General features: G+C 48.8%; 3 protein-coding genes across 3 annotated transcripts; 2 read left to right on the plus strand and 1 right to left on the minus strand.

Moving 5' to 3' along the window:
• Positions 1-197: 197 nt before the first annotated feature.
• LOC142385676 (ADP-ribosylation factor 4) lies at positions 198-12,221 on the plus strand. The gene is made up of 6 exons (XM_075472400.1): positions 198-445; positions 1,503-1,583; positions 3,282-3,391; positions 6,828-6,899; positions 6,983-7,108; positions 12,038-12,221. The coding sequence occupies exons 1-6, from the start codon at positions 379-381 to the stop codon at positions 12,122-12,124; spliced, it is 543 nt and encodes a 180-aa protein (XP_075328515.1). The 5' UTR covers positions 198-378; the 3' UTR covers positions 12,125-12,221.
• A 476-nt stretch (positions 12,222-12,697) lies between these two features.
• lamtor4 (late endosomal/lysosomal adaptor, MAPK and MTOR activator 4) lies at positions 12,698-13,618 on the minus strand. The gene is made up of 4 exons (XM_075472399.1): positions 13,473-13,618; positions 13,276-13,359; positions 12,960-13,077; positions 12,698-12,885 (listed from the first exon to the last, which is right to left on the minus strand). Exons 1-4 carry the CDS (start codon positions 13,473-13,475, stop codon positions 12,788-12,790), a joined length of 303 nt encoding a protein of 100 aa, XP_075328514.1. The 5' UTR covers positions 13,476-13,618; the 3' UTR covers positions 12,698-12,787.
• A 1,081-nt stretch (positions 13,619-14,699) lies between these two features.
• Positions 14,700-16,256, plus strand: atp6v1f (ATPase H+ transporting V1 subunit F). The gene is made up of 2 exons (XM_075472398.1): positions 14,700-14,944; positions 15,849-16,256. Exons 1-2 carry the CDS (start codon positions 14,787-14,789, stop codon positions 16,048-16,050), a joined length of 360 nt encoding a protein of 119 aa, XP_075328513.1. The 5' UTR covers positions 14,700-14,786; the 3' UTR covers positions 16,051-16,256.
• The last annotated feature ends 380 nt before the right edge of the window (positions 16,257-16,636 follow it).

Raw genomic sequence — 16,636 nt, forward strand, 5'->3', positions numbered from 1 at the left:
AACTTAAAGCAAACGGGTCTCTTTACTGATTATAACGAAACTGTGAAGATTTATGAGAATAAACCTTTTTTTTTGTTTTCAAATGCACTGTGATTGTATATATTTACATCTGTTGAAAGCCACATTTACACTATTTTCTTTGGACCACAAACGCAGCATTGTCATCTGTGCTGTTTATAAAGTTGTTTCAAAGTAGTGACGTCAATTATTCCGCGTTGGCCTGAACGTGGCACCGAGGAGGAGCTGCGCCCTCAGTCCGCCCGTCTCCGCCCGCCCTGCGCCCGTCCCGCGGCTCTGACAGCAGCTTCTCTGGACTACACGGGTCTCAGTCCCCGCCGCCAGGTTCTACTCCCCCGCCGCTCCCGGGACTCCGTGAACATGGGTCTGACCATCTCGTCTCTGTTCTCCAGGCTGTTCGGGAAGAAGCAGATGAGGATACTGATGGGTGAGCACCGCGGCTAGGCTAACTAGCTCCGAACCGACCGACCAGGCACCGGCGAACGGCTGAAAACTCGCTCCGCTGCCCGAATGTTGTTTTAGGAGGACCGACTTATTCCGTTTTGAGTCACGAAGTCTCCACCGGTCAAAGTTGAACCGCTTTTAAGGGAAAATAGGAAAGACATAGAAGCTAATTAGGCTACTTACAAGATGCTATCAGTCCGAGCTAACGGAAGGACAGCCAGTTAAAGCTGTCAAAAGCAGTTTGTTTACATTCACCTCAATTATGTTAATATTTTATTCTTATTGACATTAATCACAATACTGTTTACAATGAGTGTATCACTGTGAAACTGGTTTAGATCCAGATCCAGTTTCCTCTGGGTTTGGATCTGGTTCTTTTCCGTGTTTAAATCCAGCTGTTTTCTGTGCATAAATCCAGCTGTTTTCTCCTCATAAATCCAGCTGTTTTCTCTGCATAAATCCTGCTGTTTTCTGTGCTTAAATCCAGCTGTTTTCTGTGCATAAATCCAGCTGTTTTCTCCTCATAAATCCAGCTGTTTTCTCTGCATAAATCCTGCTGTTTTCTGTGCTTAAATCCAGCTGTTTTCTGTGCATAAATCCAGCTGTTTTCTCCTCATAAATCCAGCTGTTTTCTCTGCATAAATCCTGCTGTTTTCTATGCATAAATCCAGCTGTTTTCCGTGTTTGAATCCAGCTGTTTTTGATGCATAAATCCAGCTGTTTTCTGTGTTTAAATCCAGTTATTTTCCGTGTTTAAATCCAGCTGTTTTCTCTGCATAAATCCAGCTGTTTTCTGTGTTTAAATCCAGCTGTTTTTGATGCATAAATCCAGCTGTTTTCCGTGTTTGAATCCAGCTGTTTTTGATGCATAAATCCAGTTATTTTCCGTGTTTAAATCCAGCTGTTTTCTCTGCATAAATCCAGCTGTTTTCTGTGCATAAACCCAGCTGTTTTCTCCTCATAAATCCAGCTGTTTTCTGTGCATAAACCCAGCTGTTTTCTGTGTTTAAATCCAGCTGTGTGTCTCCCTCTTGTTTCAGTTGGTCTGGACGCAGCTGGAAAAACAACAATCCTTTATAAGCTGAAGCTCGGAGAAATTGTCACCACCATTCCAACTATTGGTGAGTAATGTCTGAATGAGGACAGGGCTTCCTGTCAGGCTGGACAGCTGCATGGACTCACCTCCAGGTGTGTCTTTATTGCAGAGGGACGGGTGACCTGAATCAGTCTGAGGTCAGGAGTCCAGGTAGATTACACAGAAGCCCTGTAATTGGCTACTGCTCTTCAGTCACAAGCTCTCTTTGTTCTTTTCAAGCACAAATGACTTGGAGCCCAATGCAGGAAACATGAAAACCAACGTCAGGTACTCTGAGGTCATGTGATTCTGAATGATGCGGGGAGCGTTTCCATGGAGACTGTTGCAGTTTGGAGGCTGCTGAGATTAAAGTTGTTGTTTATGAGAAGGATTCTGTTTACTCCACATGGGGGATGTTGTGGGATTTCTCTACCTGCTGGGGGCCTGAACGATTCCTCCAGCAACTCCATGCAAATCATTTTCTTGGTTTAACTCGCACGGATGTGTCATGCTCAGTGTTGGCTGCACACCTGCTGCCTGGCAGCCGCACATTTCAACATTTAAAAGCCAGACTTTATCTGTATTGTAGATATCTGTGATTCAGTTTTCCAAGTCAAGAAGAACAGAACTGATATCCACAACTACGTTCTTGCTCGGACAAATGACGTCACTTTTGCCATTCATGTGTAGGGGTTTGCCTGAATTATGACTCGTAGTAATTCCAGTTTGAGATATCTTTAAAGGGATAGTTCGCCTCTTTTGATATGAAGCTGTATGACATCCCATATCAGCAACATCATTTCTGAACATTTTCTTACCCCCTGCTGCGTCCTGTGAGCAGAGTTCCAGCCTCGCTTTGGCGTTGATGAAGGTAGTCCGGCTAGTTGGCTGGGGTTTAAAAAATAAAGCGTTTTGCTTCTCAAAACAATATGCGTTCATTTATTTTCTTAATGCGGGTTCAGTTGCATTATACTCTAGCATGCAAGCATTTAACCAGTAGTCCGCCAACAACCAGGGGGCGAACATGGACCTATTCGTTACGCCGCCTAACTGATCCACAAGCAAGTTAAGCGCGCAGCTCGTCACTAGTGCAGCCAGCAGTGGTGTCAAGTGATGTCCAACAAAAGTAGGTGTTGTGCAAAGACTGTGCAATAATAATTGCATTTCAGTTTTATTTTGTTTATTCCTTACATAGTACATTCTTAGCTAGATTTCATTTCGTGATTTTTTAAATTGCATTCTGCACTGAAATTTTTTTTTTATTTGGAAAGAAGTGCAATAAAATTCAGTTGTTTATCGTTGTTCCATAATCATGATTAATAATCGTGATTTCAATTATGATCCAAATAATCGTGATTATGATTTTTTTTTTTTCCATAATCGTGCAGCCCTAACTTGGCACAACTGAATTACAGATATCTCTGTATTTCGTTTCGCCTCCTCACATTTACGTTACGTTCTTCACATCCCGGAAACAGCATAGGTACTGAGCTGGAAAACACCTGCAGGGATGGGTGGTTGGTTGATTGATTCCAAGGGAAATTCTATCGAGTGTCGGGAATTCTGAGGATGAAAGTGGCCCCAGAGTGGAAACATGTGGAACCCCAGAAACGGTGTTCAGTTCTCTGTAAACTATAGGAGGAGGAGAAGAAGTAAACTCAGATTTAAAGTCTGTCAGAGGCCAGCTGCTGGTCTGCACATGCTCAGTAGGTGTTTCACATGTCACCTGGTGTGTGTGTTTCAGGCTTCAACGTAGAGACGGTGGAGTACAAGAACATCTGCTTCACAGTGTGGGATGTCGGCGGTCAGGACAAGATCAGACCTCTGTGGAGACACTACTTCCAGAACACACAGGTAGGTGAGACTCAGGTGCACTCCTGATCCGGTCACATGACCAGAACTTGGTGGGTGAAGAGTTCAGAGTGCAAGCTTCATATTTGAGCTGGTTACTGGGAGCAGCCGTCACTCAATGAATGAGACGAACAGCCGACTGGGAACATCACACCGAGTTTGCAAAAAGAGAACAAACTGAACCAGAGACCCCGTGTCGATAGGACACTCGACGTGAGACCCGGCGCCCCGTGTCGATACGACACTCGACGTGAGACCCGGCGCCCCGTGTCGATAGGACACTCGACAGGAGACCCGGCTCCCCGTGTCGATAGGACACTCGACGTGAGACCCGGCGCCCCGTGTCGATAGGACACTCGACGTGAGACCCGGCGCCCCGTGTCGATAGGACACTCGACAGGAGACCCGGCGCCCCGTGTCGATAGGACACTCGACGTGAGACCCGGCGCCCTGTGTCGATAGGACACTCGACAGGAGACCCGGCGCCCCGTGTCGATAGGACACTCGACAGGAGACCCGGCGCCCCGTGTCGATAGGACACTCGACAGGAGACCCGGCGCCCAGTGTCGATAGGACACTCGAGGTAGACCCGGCTCCCCGTGTCGATAGGACACTCGACAGGAGACCCGGCGCCCCGTGTCGATAGGACACTCGAGGTAGACCCGGCGCCCCGTGTCGATAGGACACTCGACAGGAGACCCGGCGCCCCGTGTCGATAGGACACTCGAGGTAGACCCGGCGCCCCGTGTCGATAGGACACTCGAGGTAGACCCGGCGCCCCGTGTCGATAGGACACTCGAGGTAGACCCGGCGCCCCGTGTCGATAGGACACTCGACAGGAGACCCGGCGCCCCATGTCGATAGGACACTCGAGGTAGACCTGGCTCCCCGTGTCGATAGGACACTCGACAGGAGACCCGGCGCCCCGTGTCGATAGGACACTCGAGGTAGACCGGGCTCCCCGTGTCGATAGGACACTCGACAGGAGACCCGGCGCCCCGTGTCGATAGGACACTCGAGGTAGACCCGGCGCCCCGTGTCGATAGGACACTCGAGGTAGACCCGGCTCCCCGTGTCGATAGGACACTCGACAGGAGACCCGGCGCCCCGTGTCGATAGGACACTCGAGGTAGACCCGGCGCCCCGTGTCGATAGGACACTCGAGGTAGACCCGGCGCCCCGTGTCGATAGGACACTCGAGGTAGACCCGGCTCCCCGTGTCGATAGGACACTCGACAGGAGACCCGGCGCCCCGTGTCGATAGGACACTCGAGGTAGACCCGGCGCCCCGTGTCGATAGGACACTCGAGGTAGACCCGGCGCCCCGTGTCGATAGGACACTCGAGGTAGACCCGGCTCCCCGTGTCGATAGGACACTCGAGGTAGACCCGGCTCCCCGTGTCGATAGGACACTCGACAGGAGACCCGGCGCCCCGTGTCGATAGGACACTCGACAGGAGACCCGGCTCCCCGTGTCGATAGGACACTCGACGTGAGACCCGGCGCCCCGTGTCGATAGGACACTCGACGTGAGACCCGGCGCCCCGTGTCGATAGGACACTCGACGTGAGACCCGGCGCCCCGTGTCGATAGGACACTCGACGTGAGACCCGGCGCCCCGTGTCGATAGGACACTCGACAGGAGACCCGGCGCCCCGTGTCGATAGGACACTCGACAGGAGACCCGGCGCCCCGTGTCGATAGGACACTCGACAGGAGACCCGGCTCCCCGTGTCGATAGGACACTCGACGTGAGACCCGGCGCCCCGTGTCGATAGGACACTCGACGTGAGACCCGGCGCCCCGTGTCGATAGGACACTCGACAGGAGACCCGGCGCCCCGTGTCGATAGGACACTCGACGTGAGACCCGGCGCCCCGTGTCGATAGGACACTCGACAGGAGACCCGGCGCCCCGTGTCGATAGGACACTCGACGTGAGACCCGGCGCCCCGTGTCGATAGGACACTCGACAGGAGACCCGGCGCCCCGTGTCGATAGGACACTCGACAGGAGACCCGGCGCCCCGTGTCGATAGGACACTCGACAGGAGACCCGGCTCCCCGTGTCGATAGGACACTCGACGTGAGACCCGGCGCCCCGTGTCGATAGGACACTCGACGTGAGACCCGGCGCCCCGTGTCGATAGGACACTCGACAGGAGACCCGGCGCCCCGTGTCGATAGGACACTCGACGTGAGACCCGGCGCCCCGTGTCGATAGGACACTCGACAGGAGACCCGGCGCCCCGTGTCGATAGGACACTCGACAGGAGACCCGGCGCCCCGTGTCGATAGGACACTCGACAGGAGACCCGGCGCCCCGTGTCGATAGGACACTCGACGTGAGACCCGGCGCCCCGTGTCGATAGGACACTCGACAGGAGACCCGGCGCCCCGTGTCGATAGGACACTCGACAGGAGACCCGGCGCCCCGTGTCGATAGGACACTCGACGTGAGACCCGGCGCCCCGTGTCGATAGGACACTCGACGTGAGACCCGGCGCCCCGTGTCGATAGGACACTCGACAGGAGACCCGGCGCCCCGTGTCGATAGGACACTCGAGGTAGACCCGGCGCCCCGTGTCGATAGGACACTCGACAGGAGACCCGGCGCCCCGTGTCGATAGGACACTCGAGGTAGACCCGGCGCCCCGTGTCGATAGGACACTCGACAGGAGACCCGGCGCCCCGTGTCGATAGGACACTCGAGGTAGACCCGGCGCCCCGTGTCGATAGGACACTCGAGGTAGACCCGGCTCCCCGTGTCGATAGGACACTCGACAGGAGACCCGGCGCCCCGTGTCGATAGGACACTCGAGGTAGACCCGGCGCCCCGTGTCGATAGGACACTCGAGGTAGACCCGGCGCCCCGTGTCGATAGGACACTTGAGGTAGACCCGGCTCCCCGTGTCGATAGGACACTCGAGGTAGACCCGGCTCCCCGTGTCGATAGGACACTCGAGGTAGACCCGGCTCCCCGTGTCGATAGGACACTCGAGGTAGACCCGGCTCCCCGTGTCGATAGGACACTCGACAGGAGACCCAGCTCCCCGTGTCGATAGGACACTCGAGGTAGACCCGGCTCCCCGTGTCGATAGGACACTCGACAGGAGACCCGGCGCCCCGTGTCGATAGGACACTCGAGGTAGACCCGGCTCCCCGTGTCGATAGGACACTCGACAGGAGACCCGGCTCCCCGTGTCGATAGGACACTCGAGGTAGACCCGGCTCCCCGTGTCGATAGGACACTCGAGGTGAGACCCGGCTCCCCGTGTCGATAGGACACTCGAGGTGAGACCCGGCTCCCCGTGTCGATAGGACACTCGAGGTGAGACCCGGCGGGCCGTGGCGACAGGACACTCGAGGTGAGACCCGGCGGGCCGTGGCGACAGGACACTGTTGCGGGTCTGAATTAATCGGCGTGTGGTTCCGTTGCAGGGTCTGATCTTCGTGGTGGACAGTAACGACAGAGAGAGAGTTGCTGAGTCAGCAGAGGAGCTCTCCAAGATGGTAAGTTCCACATTGATATTTTAACAGATCAATGGCTTCATTGATCAGCAGCTCAGTCACACTGAAATCATATGACTCCTCAGATCCAGGAGGATGAGCTGAAGGAGGCAGTGCTTCTGGTGTTTGCTAACAAACAGGATCTTCCCAACGCCATGGGGGTCAGCGAACTCACCGACAAACTGGGCCTGCACAGCCTGCGCAGCAGAACCGTAAGAACTGATCGATAATCAATCATCTGTATGTATGTTTATGCATTTGGCAGGCGCGTTTATCCCAGGGCTAGGGCTAGGTGAAGGACAGGTAGGGGGATCACCCACATCAGGCATGATAATTCCTCACCTTTCGGCGAAATTCGCCGTTTTGGTCCCAAAATAGGTGACTTGTGTGAATCGTGTAGATCTGAAGAGTTTTTTTTTTTTTTTTGGGGGGGGGGGGTATAGGCTACAAATGGTTACAGCCAATCGAGATTAATAGCTATTATATATAGCGGTTCTTTTCTGATCAGCTGGTACAACCCACTCCTGGTTGCCAGTCCTCGCTTACGAGTATTCCACTGATTCAGACAGCAAAGTCACATTTTTATTGATTGACATGGCAACTCATTTCCCGCTGGATCTAAACTGACTGATGGAATAATCCGCAATGGCTCTGGATCTGAACAACACGTTTTAGGGTGAAAGCTGCTAAATGGAAAAGTCGCACGGTTGTGTTGCTGTTACGTGTTGAGGTAACTCGCTTACTGTGGCAAACATGTGCACATAAATGTTATTCTAACATGCGTGCTGAAAATCAAGTTTAGGGCAACACGTTATCTGGCTCATGACTGCTGCAGATGATAAATACTAGTTGTTACCTGCTAGCCTGCTTTTGCGAGACGAGTCATATGGAAACTAAGCTCAGTGGTGTTGAATGGAGAAATTCCTTGTTCACGCTGGATGGTTTTAAAAAACAGCAGACTTGATTTGGGCGTTTTTTGATAGTTAGAAAGCCGAGATTGTTTTTTTGTTTTTTTTTCAACTGAGGAGCTCTCTTGACATGGGTTAAGTCACTGTTCGCTACAACTTGTCTTGAACACCGTGAGAGCTAGCTAAAGCTCCGGTAGAAATGATTAGCTCCTGTTCGCTCGATATTGTTAAGGCCGTAGCCAGCTATGAGGAAAGCGAGGTCTGGACCTCGGTAATTTTCAGGGATTTTTTTAAATTATTTTTTTTTTAATCTCGGTTTTCGCATACACGTTTCAATTGACGTTTGTGTTGACATCACTTTCGTGAATGTGTGAGTGCGTGGTACCATTTGAAAGGTCTGTTTCTGCCCTTTCCAACGGTGTGTATAACACGTGTGCGCCCCGTATTCGGTGAGAAAAGTACCGTCAACATAGTAGCTGCATACCAGTAATCAGTAATAGAAAAATTAGACGAATTTGACGAACGATTTCCTCGGCCACTCTGCAGTGCAGCGGCGATTGCTATATACTGACGGAAAGCTCAGCTCGAGCTCTTTAGAATGATATGATTGTTATATCGGTGTCATGTATGGTTCGTGAATAAAGAAGCAGAGAAGCATAGGTGCGCTTTTGAAAGAGCACCTTGTTATAGCAATGCACATTTATGTAGGCTGGAGACTATTTTTCACATCCAATTTAGTAATGAATTCAATATTGCCCATAAATCTTTATAGGTTGTTTAGCAACAGCTATAGCCTACAATATGCATCTATCCATCTATATTTAACTCTATTTTTTATATTGGTTAGTTAGCCTTACTCTATGCCTGGCCAAATGGCCTTTGCTTGTACCAAACATTTCTATAGGCTTGCATTGGGAAATAATCAGGTTCTTTTTAGCAATGGGTTCTTGTTACATTATAATGGTTTATTTTGCTACTAGCCTCAATGTGCAACACTGCTATATATTAAAAACTATATAATTTAAAATATATATATATATATATATATATATATTGGACCTCGCCTATTCCAAAATCCTGGCTACGGCCCTGATTGTTAATACAGTTAGTGTCAAGCTTGTTTTTAACGCTACGTAACAGAAACACTGGTCGCCAGTAATGTTATTTATTGATTCATTGAAATGTAATGGTTTCAAGCCGCCTAAAAATAGCGAACACCGCCCGTCTCGCTCTAAATTAAACACCAGGGTGAAATGATATCTGGTAGTCCAGTGGTTAGTTCTACCCAAATGTGAGAAACAGTGATTGGCCATTCTATTTGCTCTCAAAAGTGCTAGTGTTATGACACCACACCACTAATCTAAATTAAGAGTGACATTTACTTACGACCAATTACTGTTCTGACATCTGGGTAACCATGTTACAGAAACCAGCTCTTCTTTTAACACTGGCCCAAAGGTGGTAAATTTAAGCTCAGTGTGGCTGGTAGAAAATAAAACGTACTAGCCATTTTGTGTTTGGCTAGTAACATTAATATCTTCTTGTCATTTTGGGTGGTGGTGAAAAAAGTTCATTTCGAGCCCTGTTTACAGTTAATACTGATGTTCCATTTGAACTAACACAAAATATTCTTGCAGGATGAGTGTATTAACAGAGGAGGATGCTGCAGCTGTGAAGCAGATAGACTCAGGGATCAAGTGCAGCTGGAGATGGGCTTGGGTCAAACTTGAGGGAAAGGTTTGCGTGAAGGGGCAGGAGGTGTCCTTCAACATAGGGGATGTTTTCCATAAAATAAACAAACTGGCCAGGTGTGTCCTCTGCCAGAAGGAGATCAACTATGGCAATAAGGGCAGCCATGCCTTGATGGCTCATGTGCAGACCGACATCCACAAAAAGAAGCTGGAAACTATTGCTTCAACACATAGTTTGCATAGTTTGATCCCAGAACAAGCAGGGCCGAGCCAGGCAACTCAGGGCCCAGATCTAATCAGGCAGCAGTTGCAAGGGAAGGTGGCAGTGCCGGTTGTGAAACAGTGTTGGTGAACAAAGCTCGTCATACCCCGCCCCCTGGGCCGCGCGCGCTCTTCTCACCTTTTTAACCCCTGACCCATTTTCATGCCTGCCACATGAAATCTTACCACGACACCATCCGGTTACCAGAGCTTGGTAAGATTTTTATCCGGAACCGCTGGTTCCCTCTTAGACTAAGCTGGTCCAGGTCTGGTTTGGAACCAGTTGCTGGTCTACAGAACTAATCCTCAGAACCAACTTTGAGCAGGAAACTGGTTCCAGATAAGAACCACGGGTCGATGGAGACCCACTAGAACTATTTAGTTAAGATCCAGGACCTATGCCTGAGTCCAGTCTGTCCAATCCAACAATAAAAACTGAAGAAGAGCTGAGGGTTCCTCTGTGGAGATAAGCCACATTCCCACTGTAGGAACCTTTGGCAGTTCTTGTAACCTTTTCAGGAACGGGGCCATTTTTTTTCCCTCATTCGAACACACAGGAACTAGGGACCCCGGCCCTCAGTTCCTGGAACCATTTTAGCTCCTTCTCCTCAGCTGGCTCTGTTCTAGGTTCCACATCTGGAACACATCTGTATTTTCTAAGCGCGCGAACCTAAGTGGTGGGCAACTGGAGCTGGATCCCATTGAAAACCCTGTGTTTTGTCTGCCACTTTTTTGCCCAAAATGCCTCAGTTTTGTGCCGTTTTTGGATGTAGCAATCGGTCTAACCGAGAGAAGGGAAAGGGTTACTATAGAGTACCTAAGGTAATCGCCCATAGAGGTGAGAAATGGAAAAAAACTCACAGAACAACCCCACAAAAAGTGGATAGTTAACCTACGTTTACAGACTGGAGGGGCTGAATCTGCAAATGCTCGTGTCTGCGGTGACCACTTCGTCAAAGGTATGAGCGAAATCTAAATGTTTAGTAGTAGTGCAGTAAAGTATTATGTTGTTAAATGCCAGTCAACAGTAAAGTAATACGGGCTACGTTTGGGCTTTGTTTTGAAGGCTGCCCCAGCGCGTTGTTGGCTACTGAGTCAGTGGACTGGGCTCCGACGGTCAAGCTGGGTTACCCAAACACAGAGCTAAGACACCGCCATCGGTGTTTCATGCGATCTCTGAGAGTGGTTGATCTAAACCAAACAAATTTGTCACGTCGTCACAATCTTCACGTTTCAGTAGTATCCACGAAGTGCTTAAGTGCTAACAGCGCACATTAGCTCCCAGGTTCATGACAACAGAATCGCTCGCTCTCTCTCTCTTGTGCATTAGGCTAACAAAGACACAATGTCAGCATTTGGATATTTGGATCTCGGCATTTTATCAAATCATTTTTGATTGTTATTTGAGTACCAACATTCACAGCTCGGCGTTCAACATGTTAAGTTCTGATTTACTGCCCAGCCCTGCACTACACACTGTATTTTCTATTGGGATAATGCACCATAAACAACACAGAAAACAAACTTACCCTGGCCAACACCAAAACACAATCATTCTGTAGACGTTTTACTCCGAGTTTGCTGATCCATCCGCTGTGGTAATAGTTGTATGCCTCCAAACTTTTGTGGGCCTTCATCTGTTGCTTGGTGTAGTAAGACGTCTGGAGAACCAGGTAGCTCGTCATGTCCACAGCCTCTATATTTGGCAAATCGTTCCGGTCTTGCGAAAATTCGGACATTTTCATTAAGTATGGGTCACGCCCAATGTATTTCTCAACTAACGCATAATACCTTTCCCTATATGCCGGCTCCAAATCACTACAATATTCACTCATCTCCATGTTGGTGCTGCTGTAGTCAAACTTCCTGCCCACCAACTTAAATTTGCGCGCTCCCGTGATGACGTAACTGAAACCCTCCTATTCCCGCTTCTTGTGGCCCCGTCATTTTTAAAAACTACTGTTGCAGCTACGAAGACGGCTACTGAGTTTTCTTCTCTCCTTACTTTTCGCGGGTTTTGTTTTGTTGTTGAGTGTGGCGCTAAAGTAAAGCGTCCCATCAAGGTCCATCAGGGTCCCGACTCATGCGAATGCAAACTGAAACAGTTCCCCTGGGGAGGGCAGTTCTTATATTATTTATTCTTATATATTTATATATATTATTTATAATATATTTATTATATTATTAGAACTGCGTTCTTAGAACTTCTGTCCGAATGCAGCTCATGTCTTTATGTTGCTTACCCGGAGGACTCAAACGTGTTGTTTGTTTGTTGTTTCAGTGGCACGTCCAGGCCACCTGTGCCACTCAGGGTACCGGTCTGTACGAGGGTCTGGACTGGCTGTCCAATGAGCTGTCGAAACGTTAGACCACCTGACAGGAAACGGGAAGCAGCAGAGTGATGTCACCGTGTACAAACAGGAAGAGGAGCGTTTCACAGGACTGTTCCTGGTTTTTTTTGTTGTTTTTTTAAATTATGTCTGTAGGAGGAAATGTCGTCATGGACTCGGAGCTCGCCTGGTTTCCCATCGTCTTCTTCTTCTGCAGATGTTTGTTAGATCACTTTATTTTCTTTTAATTTGCATGTTTTAGCTCCAGGTCATGTGACGGGATGTTGTGGGGAAGGAGGGGCGGGGCTTATGGCAGGTGACAGTTTGACTCATTCCACAGAGCCGCACCTGACGGCCTCGTCATTCCTTATTAATGTGAAGAAGAAGAAACGCAGAGACGTTGATGATGCAATAAAGGTTTTTTTCTTCTCACCTGTGTTTGTGTGATTTCTTATTCTGTGGTGCTGGATATGGTTTTAATCCAACTGCTGCACATAAGGGGGTGCACATGAGGTCCATGGAGCCTTTAGTCTGACTTCAGCTGGTTCTGATCCTGTTTCTGCTGGTTCTGATTAATTGAACAGTTTGAACTTAAACTGATGAAGACTACAGAGTTTCAACTTGTTTATTTTACACAAAGTTTACACAAACAGAAATGACATCAGCCGCTGGGCTCGTCTTCATCACCACCTGACACGGTTCTACACGCTGATTGGCTCGTGCTGGCTGTTGTGACGTTTGACCACGAACACCTTCTGACCCGAGACCGTCACCGTGTAGACGAAGTCCTCCAGAACCACTGCACACAGACACAGGTGAGACGGTCTGTCAGCTGAGACGCACCTGACTGACGTCACAGGGTGGTTACGCTACCTGACATGCGCTTGAAGGGCGGGTCCGCTGATCCAGGTAACCTGAAGCGACTGGCTGTCCGAACCATCTGCATCATCACACCTGCTGTGTGTTCATCGTTCTCCAGCTCACCTGCAGACTGCACAGGTGAGTAGCGACCAATCAGCGACCACTTCGCTCCAAACGCCGCAGCTAAGCCTCGAGCCTTTAATCAGAGCTCAACAACCAAACTGTGTTCAGGAAAATACTTCATTAATCATCAATAATCACTTTGTCCAACACTGGAAGCGTCACCGGACAGTTAACGGACGGAACGTGACGTCATGTTCACACTCACAGCCAGAACTCCGTCCTCACTGATGACCAGGTAGCCGAGCTGATCCGGAATCCGCTCCAGACCCGCAGTCAGCGCCGCCGTCGCCTGGAACCACAACAGGAAGCTAACTGCTAACAGGCTAATTACGCAGTCTGAGTCCCGTCAACGCCTCAGAGTGATAAATGTTGTGAAAATGTCGCTAAACTTTCCAAACTCACCATTTTTCTTCTGTTGTTCCTACAAACTAACGGCTCTGCTGCATTTCCGTCTGTGATCCTCACGTGACTGCTGACGCCTTCACGAGCCGTTGTTAAACACAGCAGCAGAGAGTCTCTATTATGAGGAGAGGGAAAACTGGCGGCTATTTCCGGGTGGTACTGCACTCTAGGGGCGCCAACGAAGCAGTGCAGAGCACGCCGAACTCTCTGGTGATACTATGAAATCCACCTTAGATGCAGCCATTGCTTTTGATAGAATTTTTTATATTTTTTCATTTTAATTTTCCTAAAGGCAGGATAAATTATCCTTTCAAACGGCACTTGGTTTGATTTTTTAGACTCACTAGATTTGTTTAAAATACACATTTATTGTCAGTATTGCATCCCGAGTGACGTCACGCATGTGGCATCACTTTACGGCATGGTCAGTCCTAAGCGCTGAGCTAGCAGAGAGGGGTTAGCTCAAATAGTTACAGATTTCAGCACAGCCCTTTTACATACTCTCTGACTAGCCTCTGGTTTAGCTTTGGTTGTTGTTAGCAGCACCAGGTTAGCACTCTGGCACAGTAGACGAATGCCGTAAAGCAGCCGGTCGTAATCAGCCGTGCGTTATTCAGATTCCGTTAGCTAGATGCTAGCGGATACTGACTCGCAAATGCCAGACCTGTAAGAAAACAGAAAGCCATAACTCCCAGGTTATTGTACTTTCGATATAAATCCACATCCCTCTGTCAGAAATCACAGTATTATTTTCAGGTTTCAGCCGCTAGCGGGGACATTTTTTGAGTTATTAGCGCCAGCCCTATGGAAAATGGTCATTCTGCACTCGCTCGCCAGCGCCCCCAGAGAAAATCAACTGAACTGCAGCCATTTTTTTTATAACGGGGCGAATAGGAAGTGGAACGGCTGTCTGTAAAAGGGCTGTGACAGCAGCTCCGAACAGGAGATTCTTCAGTCTGAGTGCGCGTGCGTGTGCGCGGTCTGCTTGTTTGGAGCTGGTTTATCAAAGTGGGCGGAGTTTCACGGTCCCCTCCTTCACACAGATAAAATATAATCTGTAATCTATAATCTGTGCTCCTTCATGGTGAGTGACGCTGTGAAGCTCAGATTCACATACAGCACTTGAATGAAGCGTTACTAAATATTAAACTCATCAGCAATTTAAAAATAACATGTGATGAGTTAACATCAGTGACGTATGACAGATAAGCTCCTCCCACCAGCGGAAGTGACGGTCAGCTGACCTGCTCACATGACCGCAGCCCGTCGGACAGTGAAGCGTCTCTGCTCCGTGACACAGGACAACAGCGAGTGATGGCGGGTCGCGGGAAGCTGATCGCCGTTATCGGTGACGAGGACACGTGCACGGGCTTCCTGCTCGGCGGTATCGGTGAACTGAACAAGAACCGGAAACCCAACTTCCTGGTGGTGGAGAAGGACACGAGCATCACGGAGATCGAGGAGACGTTCAAGTGAGGCCCTTCACATGCTCGCGCGCACGCACATCTGATTATTTATCTCATTTTAAAGTGACTGTCACGTGTTGTAGAATCTTGATAATCAACATGAACGATGACGTCATTGCCGTGGTCTTCAGAACCGAGCACGTTATTTTGATGAAATTCTGAATGGAGTCTGGTTTGTTTGGACCCAACATGTCCTTCTGCTGTGTAACTGTGAGCGGCCCGAATCTCCAACCAGACTCCATTCAGAAATGTGGTGTTTTTAGAAGAACTCATCCATGAGATTCAGAGGAATTTGTTCTGAGTTCTTTCTGTCACTTCTCTGTACTCTGCCAAAGTCAATAAAAAAAAAAAACATTTTAGTGGTCGTTAATGTCTGGTGCAACTTCATCTCTGATCAGTTTTACACCAATGCAGGCCTTTAATCATGAAGGTAATGGTGAATTGGGTAAAACTTTAAGGCAGTTTGGTGCTGTGTTAGTGTGAAATGACTTGAAGGTTTTCCAACATGAGGACCGTCCTCAGGTCTGTGAACATGAATTCATCGTCTGCACTGCAGGTGTAAAGAGAAAGAACCATATCCCTGTTAGCAGTGTCATTACACCACTATATAACTACACAAAGATACTTTTTTTTTTAGTTTTTAAAGAATAAAAATAATCCGTCCTGAGCATTTCAGTGTCTGAGTTGAAAGATGTTTCATTTATAGGAAAGACCCTTTGTTCTCGTGATTAAACGGTAGTTAGTTGTTCAGCTGACAGGAATATTAATGGAGTTTCTATTTTTGAGCATCAGTACTTCTGGTTTCCAGCGGTCTTGCTTTGATCTCCTGATAATGAATCATGACCTGAACCAGCATGAATGGATCTGAGTGGAGTCTGGTGTCGCTGACTGAACCTCTTCCTCTCTGCAGGAGTTTCTTGGCACGGAACGACATCGGCATCATCCTGATCAACCAGTTCATCGCTGAGATGATCCGCCACGCCATCGACGCGCATATGCAGTCCATCCCGGCGGTGCTGGAGATCCCGTCCAAAGAGCATCCCTACGACGCGTCCAAGGACTCCATCCTGCGCCGCGCTAAGGGCATGTTCTGTGCCGAAGACTTCCGTTAGAGCTGTGGGACCCCCTGCCCCCTCCAGAGATCAGATGTTGTGTTCTGCATGATGTGTTGTTTCCAGGAAGTGGAGGCTCATGTGATTAGGTCTCGTTGTGTTTTCCTTCCTCTCAGATTAAACCTGCTGTTTTTGCTCTCTTCAGTGTTTGTTCCAGATGTGTTAACTTATAAAAGATGTTGGATGAAATAAAAATGTTCCTGGTGGTGAAGTTGTTTTCTTCGCTGTGTCGGTACGGTTGGTCTAAACTAACCGAGTTCTTCTAAATGAGTCGGTAAAACTAAAGAAAACAGGAGGAAACCAGCTTTTAAATTCAACTCAAATCAGCTTGGCTGAAATACAGAAAATGGAAATAAGATAAATGTAAGCTAAAGCCAAAGCAGAAGCAATAAAAAAAGAACAAACTCACCTACAGAAAACACGACGAAATCTTTTTTATTCTTGAACTCTAGAGAAATGGAAAGGGTTCATGGCTGTATGCAGAGATGGACACAAACGCCTCAAAGCGCACAAGTTGTGCCTTTAAGAGACCATCCATTTATTCTGATTGACGTGTTTGGAAGCTGTTTCCATAGCAACGCAAACA

The sequence above is a fragment of the Odontesthes bonariensis genome, chromosome 8, assembly GCF_027942865.1.
Source record: "Odontesthes bonariensis isolate fOdoBon6 chromosome 8, fOdoBon6.hap1, whole genome shotgun sequence".
Taxonomy (NCBI): domain Eukaryota; kingdom Metazoa; phylum Chordata; class Actinopteri; order Atheriniformes; family Atherinopsidae; genus Odontesthes; species Odontesthes bonariensis.